This window comes from Pogona vitticeps, chromosome 3 (assembly GCF_051106095.1).
Source record: "Pogona vitticeps strain Pit_001003342236 chromosome 3, PviZW2.1, whole genome shotgun sequence".
Classification (NCBI taxonomy): domain Eukaryota; kingdom Metazoa; phylum Chordata; class Lepidosauria; order Squamata; family Agamidae; genus Pogona; species Pogona vitticeps.
This window is the reverse complement of record NC_135785.1, coordinates 84,371,330-84,385,780: the sequence shown is the minus strand read 5'-3', so window position 1 is coordinate 84,385,780 and position 14,451 is coordinate 84,371,330. Positions and strand designations below refer to the sequence as shown.

The 14,451-nt window shown below is 45.7% G+C and overlaps 1 protein-coding gene across 1 annotated transcript; it reads right to left on the bottom strand.

Moving 5' to 3' along the window:
• Positions 1-5,020: 5,020 nt before the first annotated feature.
• On the bottom strand, positions 5,021-14,215 carry LOC110084115 (C-signal). Its single transcript, XM_020803185.3, has 3 exons — positions 13,663-14,215; positions 10,577-10,754; positions 5,021-7,024 (listed from the first exon to the last, which is right to left on the bottom strand). Exons 1-3 carry the CDS (start codon positions 13,981-13,983, stop codon positions 6,738-6,740), a joined length of 786 nt encoding a protein of 261 aa, XP_020658844.3. The 5' UTR covers positions 13,984-14,215; the 3' UTR covers positions 5,021-6,737.
• Between the last annotated feature and the right edge of the window lie 236 nt (positions 14,216-14,451).

Here is a 14,451-nt window from a genome sequence, read left to right as displayed (position 1 = left end):
GAAAACGCCGCGAAAACACACACACACACACACACACACACACACACACACACACAAACCACAAACATAACCCCCCAGTCCAAACCCACCCTCCAGAACCCACCCAATTTTTTTTTTAAAAAAGGACTTACCGGTCCGAAGCTTCCGGGCACTCTGCTGGCTCCTTTTCCAAAGGAGAAGCAAGCCAGCCAGGCAGGAAGGAATCAGCCCAGCGTGAGGAGGACCCAGCGTTGCTTGCAAGGAGGGAAATGATTCCTCCCTGCCTGGCTGAAGCAAGCCGGCGGCCAGAGAGGAATCCTCTCCCTCTTTGCAAGCAACGCTGGGTCCTCCTCGCGCTGGGCTGAGCTCAGCCCAGCGCGAGGAGGACCCAGCATTGCTTGCAAGGAGGGAAACGATTCCTCCCTGCCTGGCTGGCTTGCTTCTCCTCTGGAAAAGCAAGCCAGCCAGGCAGGGAGGAATCATCTCCCTCCTTGCAAGCAACGCTTGCAACCAAAGGCGCTTCAGCCGGAGCTTCAGAGCAGCCGCGGGAGAGACCTCGCCCGCGGCCGCTCCGACGCGCCCGCCCCGAGAATGCCGGCTGGCCGGCAGTTCAGAGCGGCTGCGGGTGAGACCTCACCCGCGGCCGCTCCGACGCACCCGCCCCGAAAATGCCGGCCGGCGCTTCAGAGGGGCCGCGGGAGAGAACTCGCCCGCGGCCGCTCCGACACGCCCGCCAGGGGCTTATGGGGAAAAATCGCAAAGGGATTTTTCCCCATAGGAAACATCGCAATGCGATCGCTTTTGCGATCGCAAAAAACGAATCGCTATGCGGATTCGTCGTTAAACGGGGCACTCGTTATGCGAGGCACCACTGTAGATATGTGTAACTGTGTTATATGCCCATATATTGTGCTTTGTATATCAGACCCGATAGACCTTCTTTTGAAATATTTTTTCTTTAAAACTCTGAAATCAACATTAACTACATGTTGCTTACCCTGTCTCTCAACCTGGAGATAATTTTTACTTGCTAAACGCAACTCTTGGTAATTTATAAGCCTGTCACAATCACATCACCTTTTAAACAAAGACTGTATCTCTTCTATGATTTCTGACTTACAATTTTACAACTTTAACATTTTCCATGCAATAAAGCCTCTTGTACATTTAGACCTGTTCATCTGAAGATTGCCACATTTTGTGAACATGCACATGCAGTGTGATATACTTTGGCTTGTAACTAACCAAGTTCCCAGCCAAATAGTCCTGGAAATTTCATACTGTTTACAGTCCTTGATTCTATGGGTAAGGAGGGTCTTCTCCTGCGTCACTACTTGTTTGATTTTTTTGTTTGCCAACTAGACACGTGTTGAGTTCACTGGGTGGGCATGGTGGTTACAAGAAAATGTGACATGAAAACTACTCCATTTAAGTCAGTGAATCTCCTTTCATTGCATCAGGAAGTGTTCATGTCTACAGGGAGACATTGCATCATGTCCATCTCCCTCAACATGTAGGAAATGTAGAAAAGATGAGGAAATACCATATGATCAAATTCTATCTGTGTACAACGGGTTTCTTAACTGAGAGCAGCAAGAGCAATGTCCCTTCTCTGTGCTCTCCTGGCAATAATGTTGACCAACGAATGGCTATTTGGAGCTGTGCTCTTAGGGGAATTCCTGATCATAGACATTTCCTTTACTTCTAAGGCTAGCCATGAACTAAGTGTCAGAAAGACCTGGTCTGCTCTCATTTCCTTAATGGCAACTTAATAGTGCAGAAAACATTTATTTTTTAATTAAACTGCTTTAAGACTCCAGTGGCTTAAAAGGCCAAGTTAAAAGCATACATTTTAAAACTTTTTCTAAAAGCAAAGAAGAGACAGATGGTAATTCTAAAGCAGGGATGTCAAACTCAATTTACCTGGGGGCTGCTGGAGGCAAAGGCTGGGTGAGGTTGAGGCTGCATCAGATTTTCCACAAGAAAAGATTTGTTAAAGCTTTTTTGTGTCCGAACAGGGAGGTTCTGTCCGCTGACTGGCCGTCGTTTATCCTCCTTCCTCCTCCTCCTCCTGCCCCCAGCACCCTCCGGGGTTGACCCAAGGAAGCGGCTCCGTTGCCCACTCAGGATGACCCGCAGCTGCTGATGCAGGAGCCGCTTCATTTGCACCCTTTTGCTGCGGATGGGGCACCAGAGTTACCAGCCTCTCCAGCGGATCAGGCCAGCTTGCCGAGGCAAAGTGTGCCAAAAGCCATTCGCCAGTCAGCGGGCAGAGTCTCCCTGTTCAGACGCACTATATCTGGGTGAGCATTCAAAAGCCAAGGACAGAGGCGAGGCAGAAGGGAAAGTGTGGCTGTCTTTGGCGACAGCCCAGCTTGTGCGTTGCTCACCTGGCCATGAGCAGAAACAGGAAAGGGGTGTGGGAGGGGAGAGCACAAGTTGCTTTCATAAGGGTTCCCACCTGTATGTTTTGAGCCAGAAGTAAAATGAGTGCAGCGAACAAGCAAGGACGACAACCTAGAGAGAGCAAGATTTCCCCCTGTGGTCTGCTCTTGCCCGCGTGTTACCATTCTCCACATAAGAAGTGTGCCCTTTTTAGACGCAGGTTGGGGACAATTGACGGATGCTGCAGGAAGACAAGGCACCCAGGTTCCGTGGAGGGGGTGGCAGTAAACCACTGGAGTTTAAATGCCCACAGATTCACACCCCTAGCAGCTGCATGCACCCCTTCTGCAAGGCTGGCCCCATCGGCAGAGTAATCTCTCCCCTGTACCCAAGGGCTAATGGGGCTTCTTGACTCCCACTCTGGCAAGATGCCATGGTCTTGCCCAGTAGGGCTCAGTGAGACTGGGGGGGGGAAGGAAGCGTGCGAGAGAAGGCTGTTCTCTCAGCAGCACCCCCTCCCACGCCACATCTGGGCAGGGAGCGAAGGAGCGCCAGGTGGGGGGGAAAGAGAAGCGCAGAGAGGACGAGGCAACAGCAACAGCAGCCTCGCCACGTGACCCGTGAAGAGTGTGTGTGGGGGGAGAGAGAGACCTAAAAGCAGAAGCCCCAGTGGCACCAAACCCCTGAAGAAGAAGATTGTTGGGCAGGGAGAGCGCTCCCCTTCTGGATGCATGGGTGCTTCAGGGGGGCAGGTGGGACCCAGCCCCTATGAGGTGGGAAGCCCCACGCTTGCCAAGTAGATGCTGCTGCCCCCTCTCCTTAAACTTTCATATTAAGGCGGGTGCCACAAACTATCTTCCCACAGGCCGAAATTGGCCCCTGGGGTCTCAAACCCTCAAAAAGGGTTTGAGACCCCTGTTCTAAAGGGAGTGCATTCCACAATCTGGGAACGACAAAGGGGAAAGCCCTCTCATGGTGCCCATCTGCAGCCCTCTGCAAATGGCCACATCCTTAGAACAGCTGCTCCCACAGGTTCACAGCAAGAAAGGGACCCTTTATGATAACATCAGCCCTCCTTACGTACACCATCTAGAACCTCTGACCATGAACTGTGCTTGCTGAGGCTTCTGGGAGCACAAATCCAGAACTCCTGGAGAGACTTGAGTTGAGAATCACTGCCTTAGTCAGCCCTGAACCATGAATGGGAACCTGGGGCCCTCCAGACATTTTGGACTTCAACCCCCAGAGGCTTCAGCCAGCATGGCCAGTGGTAAGTGATTATGGTAGTCCAAAACACTTAACAATGTAAAGGTTATCTGAAGATTATCACCTTGATGATTGATCAATTTTAATAATTATGTGCTGTCAAGTCAATTCTGGCTTATGGCGACCCTTTTCAGGGTTCTTCAGGTAAAGAATACTCAGACGTGAATACTCATTCCCTTCTTCTGGGGACGCCCTGGGACTGTGCAGTTTGCCCAAGGCCACACAGGTTGGCTCATTTTCCAGAAGGCACAGTGGAGAATCAAACTCCTCAACCTCTGGGTCTGCAGCCAGATATCTAAACGGCTGAACTATTCAGCCAGCATTTGATTTATATACCGCCCTATTAGTGAAAGCACTACTCTGGTCAGTTTACAGGTTAAAACCGATAACCCCACAAAATACATTCAACAATGTGGTAATTCGCAAGCATAGGTTTAAATGTCATACAAAAGAGGGGGGAAAATGCAAATTAACAGCACCCAGGAGAATTAGTTGTTGAAGCCTGTTTTGAATAATTCTGTTTTTGTCAATTTCCTGAACATACAGAAGAAAGGAGCCGGGAGTATCTCAGTTGGTAACTTACTCCAGAGACTGGAGGCCACTACCGAAAAGGCCTGATTCCTTGTCGTCACCTTTTTGGCCTCCTTCGGTGTAGCCCCTTTTAGCAACGTGGACTGAGAGGAGAAGATGAAATGGCAGCTGATTTCTGAGAGGGATGTTCCAACAACTATTGAGGTCCTAAATCTTTAAGGCCGTTCTGGTCATAACAGCACTTTGAATTAATTAAGCACGGAAAGTGACAGGGAGCCAATGGAGGTACACCAAGACTTCAGATAGGATTTACCAGTTCCAGAAATCAGTCCGGGCACTGTATTTGGACCTGTTGAAGTTTCTGAATCATTTTCAAGGGCAGCCCTATGTAGAGAGCATTACAATACCATATTTTTGAGATTACCAATGTGAGAGCCACTGTTTTTAGGCATTCTTATCCAGGCAGGGGGTACAATTAGGCAATCAACTAGAGTTGATAAAAGGCACTCTTGGTCACAGCTGATAATTGGAGTCTCCATGGAGACTGCCACATCAAGGAGTGCCCCCAAGCTGCAAATTTGATCCTTAAGGGGGAAAGTAACCCCACCAAGGCCAAGTAAATTTCCCTCTAATCAGTCTGATAATCCTCCCAACAGCAGGATCTCCATCTCGTCTGGATTCAGTTTCAGTTTAGTGGCCCTTGTCCAATACATTATCGACCCTCGGCAGTGCTCAAGGACATACACAGCATCACCTTGCGTGAGGACCAAAACAAAAAACTGGCCACCAGCATTGATGGCTTGTTGCTGGAGTAACACATTCTCCACAATGTGCTCCAGTTAGCAGCACAGTTGCCACATTTTGCAGGATATTATTTTATTGATATCATTCAAGGGCAGCAAATAGGTCTCCTTTTACAGAAATCTGTACAGGCTGCAGAGTTAAGCTTGCACTATTATCATTACAGTGGTGCCCCACATAGCGACGTTAATCCGTTCCAGGATTAACGTCGCTATCCGGAATCGTCGCTAAACGGTAAGAAAAACCCCATAGGAACGCATTAAACTCCGTTTAAAGGGACGTGGTGGCGCTGCGGGCTAAACGCAGAAGCCTGTGCTGCAGGGTCAGAAGACCAAGCAGTCGTAAGATCGAATCCACGCGACGCCAACCTAGTGGTTAGAAAGCATGCAAATGCAAGTAGATAAATAGGGACCACTTCGGTGGGAAGGTAACGGCGTTCCGTGTCTAAGTCGCACTGGCCATGTGACCACGGAAGATTGTCTTCGGACAAACGCTGGCTCTATGGCTTGGAAATGGGGATGAGCACCGCCCCCTAGAGTCGAACACGACTGGACAAAAATTGTCAAGGGGAACCTTTACCTTTACCTATGGGGGGAAAACTCACCGTTGAGCGAAGATCCTCCATAGCGCCGCCATTTTCGCTGCCTCGGTAAGCGAGGGCAGCACGTGAAAATGCTGCGGGCGGCCATTTTGTGCACCTGGCGGCCATTTTGGAACCGCTGATCAGCTGTTCCACAAACATCGCAATGCGAAGATCGGTAAGCGAAACACTTACCGATCATCGCAACGTGGTGTTTTGCGATAGAAAACATCGCAACGCGATCGCATTAGCGATCGTAAAAAACGCATCGCTATGCAGATTCGTCGTTAAACGGTGCACTCGTTATGCGAGGCACCACTGTATTTTGAAGCAGAATCTGGATTTTTTGAGAAAGACTGCACACGCAAAGCTCTGTTGAAACAACATGATGTCACTGATGGCAAAGGAAATCACACCAAGCAGTCTAGCAGCAAAACAAAATATGTTGCTCCCAGCACCACCTGGGCCCTTCTCAGACAGCTCTTTTTCTCTTATACCCTTTTGGCTCTAATAGTCTTCAGCAGGACCTAGCTATCAACACAGTATCTTCCATATTTTTTTAATCCTTTTCAGCCTCAACCACAAAGACCAGTTGTTACGAATGATGGAAGCTGCAACCCACCAACATCTGGAAAGGCCACAGATATGACACCAAGCCTACAAGAAGTAGCCTGTCGCAAGATTCAGGCTATAGATGCTTTTCAGAATCTTCATTGCATTTAAAAGAAAAACTTCTGCTGAGTGTGTACACAAAAGGTAGCACCTCAGTGCTCTTTTTTTGGTTACCAATCTTTTCCTGGTCCCCCTTCTTCCAGCACATTAGAGTGAACTGTTACTTCTAGAAGTCTCTGGACATAGCTGTCCAACTTTTCAATGGTTTGCAGAGTTCCCTGCGTAGTTTAACATGCACACACATACCAATTTTCCTCCAAAGCTAAAAGTAGGCTTACAGCCACTTCCAATTTTGTTTTTGGAATTTTGGAAGTCTGTATAAACCGTAAAGAATTCCAGGAGCAGAAATTTGAGCACTGGTCCCATTAAGGTTGGCCATCTCCATTTAAGCAATTCTAAGACTTCTAGCTCCTAAGCTGTCCCTAAACAGACCTCTCAAGGACTACTTACCTGTGAGTGAACCCCACTGAACTTCAGGACTCCTTTATTTCTTTCAAGGCAATAGTTAGGACTGCTCTGTTAACTACCATGGTAGTTCTGATCCATCCCAAGCAAAAAACTTCCCCGTTTGCCCCATGTCAAGTTTATCTATAATATGCATGAGACAGTTAACAGAGTGTTCTGGGGAAAAGAGTTTGTCCTTGGGCACATTCTTGTGATAAGGTTTTGACAGGTCAGTGTCGACAGTTCCTGGGTGCAAGGAAACACATACTACTTTAGCCTTCCCTCTTCTGAGTTCAATGCTGAGGTTCTTGGTGGCCATGTTCAGAGCTGCTTTAGACATCCGGTAGCTATACCACCCACCTAAGCCTGGAAAACAAAGTAGAGGTTGGTCAACAGGATCAACTTGTGTAGCATCTCTGCAAGTCACACCCAACACCTCAGCCTGCAATGTTTTAAGTGCTCCTTCAAAAGAGTGAAATAATTTCTGAGGACACACAGCTGGTAATTAAATCTACTCTAGAGGAGGCAATTAAAGAGATGAGGTCACATCAGGAATTCTCTATTGCTATAGTAATTATCAACAGTATCACAGCTAACAATGAATGTGACTCTTGAGATACAGTTAGGACATGAATTTTCTAATGATACAATAATTACACTGCAGCTAAAACCTAGCCCTGCAGGACTCCCATTACTAAGCCTAAATATAGCATACTTTGTATCTCTCACAGCCTAGGATCACGGTCATAGTTTATGCATCCCACTTGTCAATATTAGTCACTAATTTTTATTACTTCCTGGGGAGTATAAATCAGTAAGTCAGAAATTAATCACCACAGCTAATTTTGTTCTGACTGCGACCGGCCCCGCCTATATTTTGATTCTGTAATTGGTCTAGCTTCACACCCCTAATCTCCACTTTAATAATGCCCACATTTTGGGAGCCAAGAAAGCTGTCAGTCCTTAATAGATATGCATGTATATGTTTTCAAGTCACATGTTCATTGTTGCTAGAGGTGAGCCAATCTGTGATTTCTGGACTACAGATCCCAGAATTCCTCCAGTAACTATGCTAACTGAGGAACTTGGAGGAGTTGTACTCCAAAACACAAATCTCCAGACCTCTAATTGTTATATATGGGGTTTTATATATATGTTTTGCCCATCTCCATATTTTGGAGCCTTTGGGGAAACAAGAAGTTGCTCCTACCTCAAATACTGTGCTTCAGGAGTGTTCTTACCCTTTGTGGAAAGCAGCACAATGAGAACATGCCCTCCCGTCTGTGTGCATATGTGTGAGAGATAGGAAGCACCAGCATTTCCTGGTGGTTTATGAACTCAGATCCTGAATCCCAGTAGTATTCTGGTGTGGCTGAACTTTTCAAAGGCAACAACTTACAATATCAACAACAAACAGGAAGCCAGCTCATATCAACATTTGTGGGCTCCTGAAATGAGTGATTACTGAAATTACAAGGGCTGGAGGATGAAGCAGGGACTTGTCTTAGGCTGCTAGTCTATACAGCTGGATCTGGCTGCAGGATTCTCATGCTGGCAAAGTGTGGCCCTCCAGATGTTGTCAGACTGCAATTCCCAGCAGACCAAGTCAGCAAGCCAATAGTGAAGAATACTGGGGCCCATCACTGCTAACAGCCTAAAATACACTGCTAGCATAAACCATTTTAGGTATGAAACGGGGAGGGGGGGAAACAGGCCCAATGTCTGAATAATTTTTTTCAGTATATTCCCACTCTGTGGTTGAGTTATACAAGGAATTCTAAGAGGCTTTGTACTCAGTTATTTGCTATTTTGTTGTTTTGTTATTTTGTTACTTGTTGTAAACCGCCCAGAATTGTCTTGACTGCCAGATGGCCAGTATACAAATCAAATCAATCAATAAATAAAATGACAATGGAAATCTGCCTCTCTCTAAATATTACTGGACTACAATTCCTATCATGCTTAGACACTAGTTATACTGTCTAGGAATATGTAACACCTTCTGGAAGAGCACTAGTTCTCCCAACTCTGTTACAGAGCTATACAAATGATAAATCAAAGTTACTTATCAAAAGCATCTCACCCACCTTCAGGGGAAATACATTTTGTCTGAACAGTCAGTGCTACTCAGCAGGATACATTATTAACAAAATTAACAGGAACTATTGTTAGATAGCTTCCTCAAAGCCAATCCAAAGGGCATGGTATTACAGTGGTGCCTCGCTTAACGGGCGCCCCGTTTAATGACAAAATCGCATAGCGATGAAGATTTTGCGATCGCAAAAGCAATCGCATTGCGATGTTTTAAATGGGAAAAAATCGCTTTGCGATGATCGGTACCCTGTTTCGCTTACCGATCATCGCAAAGCAATGATTTTTTAACAGCTGATCGGCAGTTCCAAAATGGCCGCCGGGTAAAAAAAATGGCCACCCGCTGTTTTCTGTGACGGATTCCTCGCTTACTGGGCAGCAAAAATGGCTGCCGTATGGAGGATTTTCACTTTAAGGTGAGTCTGAAGCCCATAGGAATGCACTGAATAGGGTTCAATGCATTCCTATGGGTTTTTTAATATCGCATAGCGACGAAATCGCTTTGCAGCGATTTTTGATGCACCGATTATCGTCGCTATGTGAGGCACCACTGTACTTGTAAAAACAACAACTCTCATCTCTGTATGTTCAGGCCACATCTTAATCTGGATTGTAGGGATACCTTTGGAATGCAGAACCTTCTCTCAATACAGGATCAGCTACATGTAGACTTTTCAGTCCTGTAGCTGTCTGATATATAAGAAATAATAAGCACACATCAAAGCAAAATAAACACATTTCAGCAAAAGTACCGTCAGGAACCTGTAAAAAACACTTTTCACATTCTCTTCTCTGTTCCGCCGGTATTTGTTAAGTTCACATGCACAGTTTACATCAGTTCACATGCACCAATTGGTTACATATTTTACCCATTTGGTTCTCCTTCACATGTACATGAATATATGATACAACATCATTGTGGCCTAGAATGAAGAGAGTTATATGCTGCCCTACTCAGCAGGCCTTTCCAAGGGGAAATGGTGCCAAGATCATGGACATACTTTGGCTCATACTGAAGTTTCTCCATTCATTTGTTACATGGAGAAAATAGTCAATTAAAAGCTGTAGAAAAACATTTCAGAGGAAGTTTCAACAGCATTCAACCAGCAAAGATTCTAAAATGAGTAATATTAATTAAACTATCAGAGTTCTGCTTCCCCATAGATGGGAATTATGCTTTTCCCTTGAATTGCACAGGTCTGAGCAGCATGGTTTAGGTTATACACAGATTTTTCTTCAATAAATAAATCAATCTTTCAATAAATCAATCTGTGTCCCTGGCCACCCAGAACAAGGGGCATTTTAACATAGAAGGCATCAGAGTTGTCTACTTGCCCCCAAATGCAACATTTCTAATTCAGCCTCTAAATCGGGGGGTCATAAGGAACTTTAAGGCTCATTACATATGGAACTGTATATGGAAAGGATTGTCAGAGAACCCCAACAGAAAGAACTGTTCTCTATGTGCATGTGTCTCTCTCTGTGTGTGTCTGTGTGCATGCGCGTGTGAGAGTGAGTGAGAATCAATTGTTTATGCTTCCGTAATTATGGTTTTGGGGCATAAGAGTTATACGTACATGGATTTGGAATCACACAGGGGTTCAGGACCCCTAGCCAGCATTGTTGAAGGGAGAAGTGTACCTAAAGACCCAATTAACTCCAACCACTTTTAAAAAACCTTTTATATAATGTATGTCGGGGGGAAGCCCTCTATTCATTTACTGAGGAACAATCTGTGCTAACAGATTGAAAAAGCTACATTTTAAGAATCAGATACTGACCAATATTTAGGATTTCCAGGTCACATTCCTGTCATGTTGTCCTTACCATTGTCTCCTATGGACCCTACTTTGGCTGTTATATTCACAAGGAGAGCCTGATGCTTTCTGTCCAGGTCAGCGTGCTGGCGTCCAAACGCTCCTGTTCCATTCAGTAGCAGTGGAGAGAAATGTTTAGCCACCAACAAAGGGCCTATGGCGTTGGTTGCCAGTGTAACGGAGAGACCCTAGGTTGAACCGTAAATAAAAATGAGCAACTGAAATATAGTAGACACAGAGTTTCAGAACTGACAAGACTGAATCAGACCAAAGGCCTCTCTGACCAACGTTTTGTTCATACGGTGGTCAATCATTTGCCTGGGAAGCCCTCTAGCAGGACTTGAATGCAACTGCACCTTCTGCCTCAGATCCCTCAGTTTCCTGCCTCTGATGCTGGAGGTGACTAAAGGAAACATGGAAAATGACATCCATAACAAAGCCTAATAAATGTGCTATGCCATCATCCTTCATGGACTACGGTTACACAGCTTAAGTGACAGGACGATATACTGTAATGACCCATCACTGTCAGCAGCAATGCTTTTCAAGAACAAGTTGCTGCCACAACATTACATTTATTTAGCCTATGATGCTAACCATCAAACATCTATGCAAGAATGATGTTGTGTCAAGTGAGGAGAGGGGTGATGTGTGGTGTCTGCCTGCAGGATGTTTTTGAGGCCACAATATGCATATCCCTGAGCTAGGGTTTTATATAAGTACACATGTATAGTGCTGATGACTAAGTTATGCTTACTTTAAACAAGCATCATTGGCTTTTCATGGCTGGCAATTACTTATTACTCATACAGTTCATTACCATTTGGGTAGGAAATAAAAAGACAGATGAGGGGAATCTGTAAAATGGCAACAGTTCGCTCAAAAGCTAATAGCATATAGCCTTTGGGGAGACCCCAAAACTGTTTCTTCCTAAGCAGTGTCAAAACTCAGTATTTCTCATCCTTTGCTGGCTACAACATTAATTTTGTTTCCGTAACACTGGCTAGGCCCACACTAATGAGTTAACAGTAGTGCTGGCCAACCTCTTCAATATGGTGTCAGAGAGACAAAGAGGACAAAACAGTAGGTAACACCTTTATTAGACCACTAAAAATCGCATAAACAAGGAAGCTCTGAAATCCTTCAGATTTCATCAGGTTGGGCACTGCACAGCAGTGAGGGCACAAATTGAACGGGAAAGTCACCAATGCCATTAGGGTCAGACCTTGTCTTTCTTGTTAAAAGTATGCTCCAAAATGGAGCCTGAAACTTGTAGTTGTAGTTTTCAGTGGCACATATGGGCTGAAATCCAGCTGACACAACCCTGCTGGGTGAATGGTGATGACACCATCACTCGCCAACATCATTCTTTATTTTACTTTAATTTAAAACTTCCTCTTCTTCAGGTTTGGAGGCTCTATAGGGACCCCCTTTGCCCTGAGGAACTGTTTGGGAGCCTCAAAACAGTTGAGGGCAGAGAACCTTTAATATCAGAAAATTGCTGGCAGTGGCCCTGCCAGTGGATCAGGCAGATTTGTCCAATCCCCAAATCATACAGCACCATCTAGTTATCAAGATTTACAGCCCAACACAACCATTTTTCCTTCCAAGATGAATAAAAATCAATGGTTGTTTAAAATCAAACGGTTTAAAATCATGATTTAAATTTAAAAACCACCAATTTCTGATTTAAATCATCCAACCCCCCTGATATTTAAAATTTAAATCATGATGTATGTAAATTCTGATCAATTTAATTTAAATCAAATACAGTACACCCTGTTTTCTTCAGGAAAAAAGGTGTTAAATTCAGTCAACAGGCCTTCCAATTTAGTTTACATCATTATAGGACAAGAAATGCTCCTTCAGGCAGTTGAACCAGAATACAGTATCCATGCAGTATTAATCAAGTCATAAAGCTTTCTCTCACATGTGCTAGTTTGCAGTGCAGGCTGGTATAAATGCTTCCCCACCAGAAGGTGTCTCTTTAAAGTCAGGATGCTAGCATATTGGTAGGGAAAGGAATCTAACATTACTCTGGAACATAATTTACTGTGTGCAGGAAACTTTTTATGTTTAGCATGCTTATACTTGGAACCTCAAAAAAGTGTCCATAAAGCCTTTTTCAGTGGTTCAAAAGCACTTCATATTTGTTCTCTTGCTACGGTCCTTATAAAAATTCCTATAAAGTGTGCCAGTATCAATATCTCCATATTCTGGATGAAGATAAGAAAGCAGTTTACCTAAGAGTTTTGAAAAAATTCTACCTGGGTCCTTCTTAAAGGCGAGTTCTGATAGCCATTAAAATTAACCTGGGCCACTTTATTTATACATTGCAGAAGTTCCCAACTAAACTATAGTACATAAATCGCCCTTCACAATAAGACATGTGTTGGGCTTATCTTAGCCATAAAAGTTAGACGTATAAGAACCCTAATGATTAGAAACTCTCTGTTACAAAGCAGATAAAAGAGGTCTTCCCAAACTCAGGATTGGGGGAACTGTATATGCTCAGGGTTCCCTTCCTTCCACATACTGTATTAGGTCTGTGACATCCCAGCGACTCCAAGGCAGACTTCACTTTGAGCCTCAATGAAACTAACTTTTCTCTGTAGTTATGATTGATTAACCCAAGCAGTGGTGTCCAACCTTGGCCCTCCAGATGTTCTTAGACTACAGCTCCCAGAAGCCTTCACCACCACCTCTGCAGGATTTCTGGGAGTTGAAGTCCAAGAGCATCTGGAGGCCCAAGGTTGGACACCACTGCATGGCATAGAGTGACCAGATGAAAAAAGATGACATAGTTTCTGCAAGGGCAAGTCTAATCATGATAATCAATGTGGTGTAATAGACAGAATGACAAACGGAGACTTAAGAGACCTGGAGTCAAATCTCTGTTTGGACATGGTCACTTACTGAGTGGGTGTGTCTGATAAAACTGTTCGTCGCCTACCTTGAAACGATCAGATTGCTATAAACCCGATATGACTAAATAAGAAGGAAGAGGCATTCATTAGTGTTAACCTGGGCTGCAGGCTTCGAGATCTCCTAATCCCCCAACCCTCTCCTTCCTTCCAAAGCACGACCCCCTCCCACCTCTGCCGAGACGTCGCGCAGGCTCGTCTCCCCTCGGCCGCTGGGATGCAGGATCGCCCCACAATTGACGAGCAGGTCCAGCCGGCCATAGTCTTTGGCCACCGCCTCCGCCGTCTCCCGGACCTCCGCCTCCCGGGTCGCGTCCAGCTGGAAGACGGCCAGGCTGTGGGGGAACCCGGCCAGCAAGGCGTGCAAAGCGGTCGCCTCGGCGGGCCTCCTGCAAGTGGCGATCACCGTGGCGTCCTTCCGCCTGGTCAGGAGGTGTTTGCAGAAATGCAGCCCGAGCCCTCGGCTGGCTCCCTGCACCAGCGCTACGGCCATCCCTGCTTGCCTGCCCGCCCGCCCCTCACATGCCCGGCTACTTCTACCCTGCCTAGAAGCGAGTCCTACGGAGTTCAAAGGCACTGGAGTGCAAATGAGGGCATATAAAATGGCAGCCCTTAATAACCGTTCCCTCTGGATCAACCTCGAAACAACAAAACCTGCGCTCCAAGTTTTGCTAAATGAGTGACTCCCTCCTACCGCTACATGCCGTGGGCACACCGAGTGGGAAGATCCTCACATCAATATAGTACTATCACCATGCACCCTACTACGCCACTTCCCGGATGAAAAACACAACCCCTGCAAACTCTCAACCACGTGGATCTCTCTTCACCTCCCCTGCCGGTTTCGGAGCCCGCCGGGACTCGTAGTCCAACGTTGACGAGCGTGCCACGCAAACCGTTCATCAAATTCACGTTTGGTGGCGCAGTCAACGCCCTTAATCCCATTCCCTTTTTCCTATCC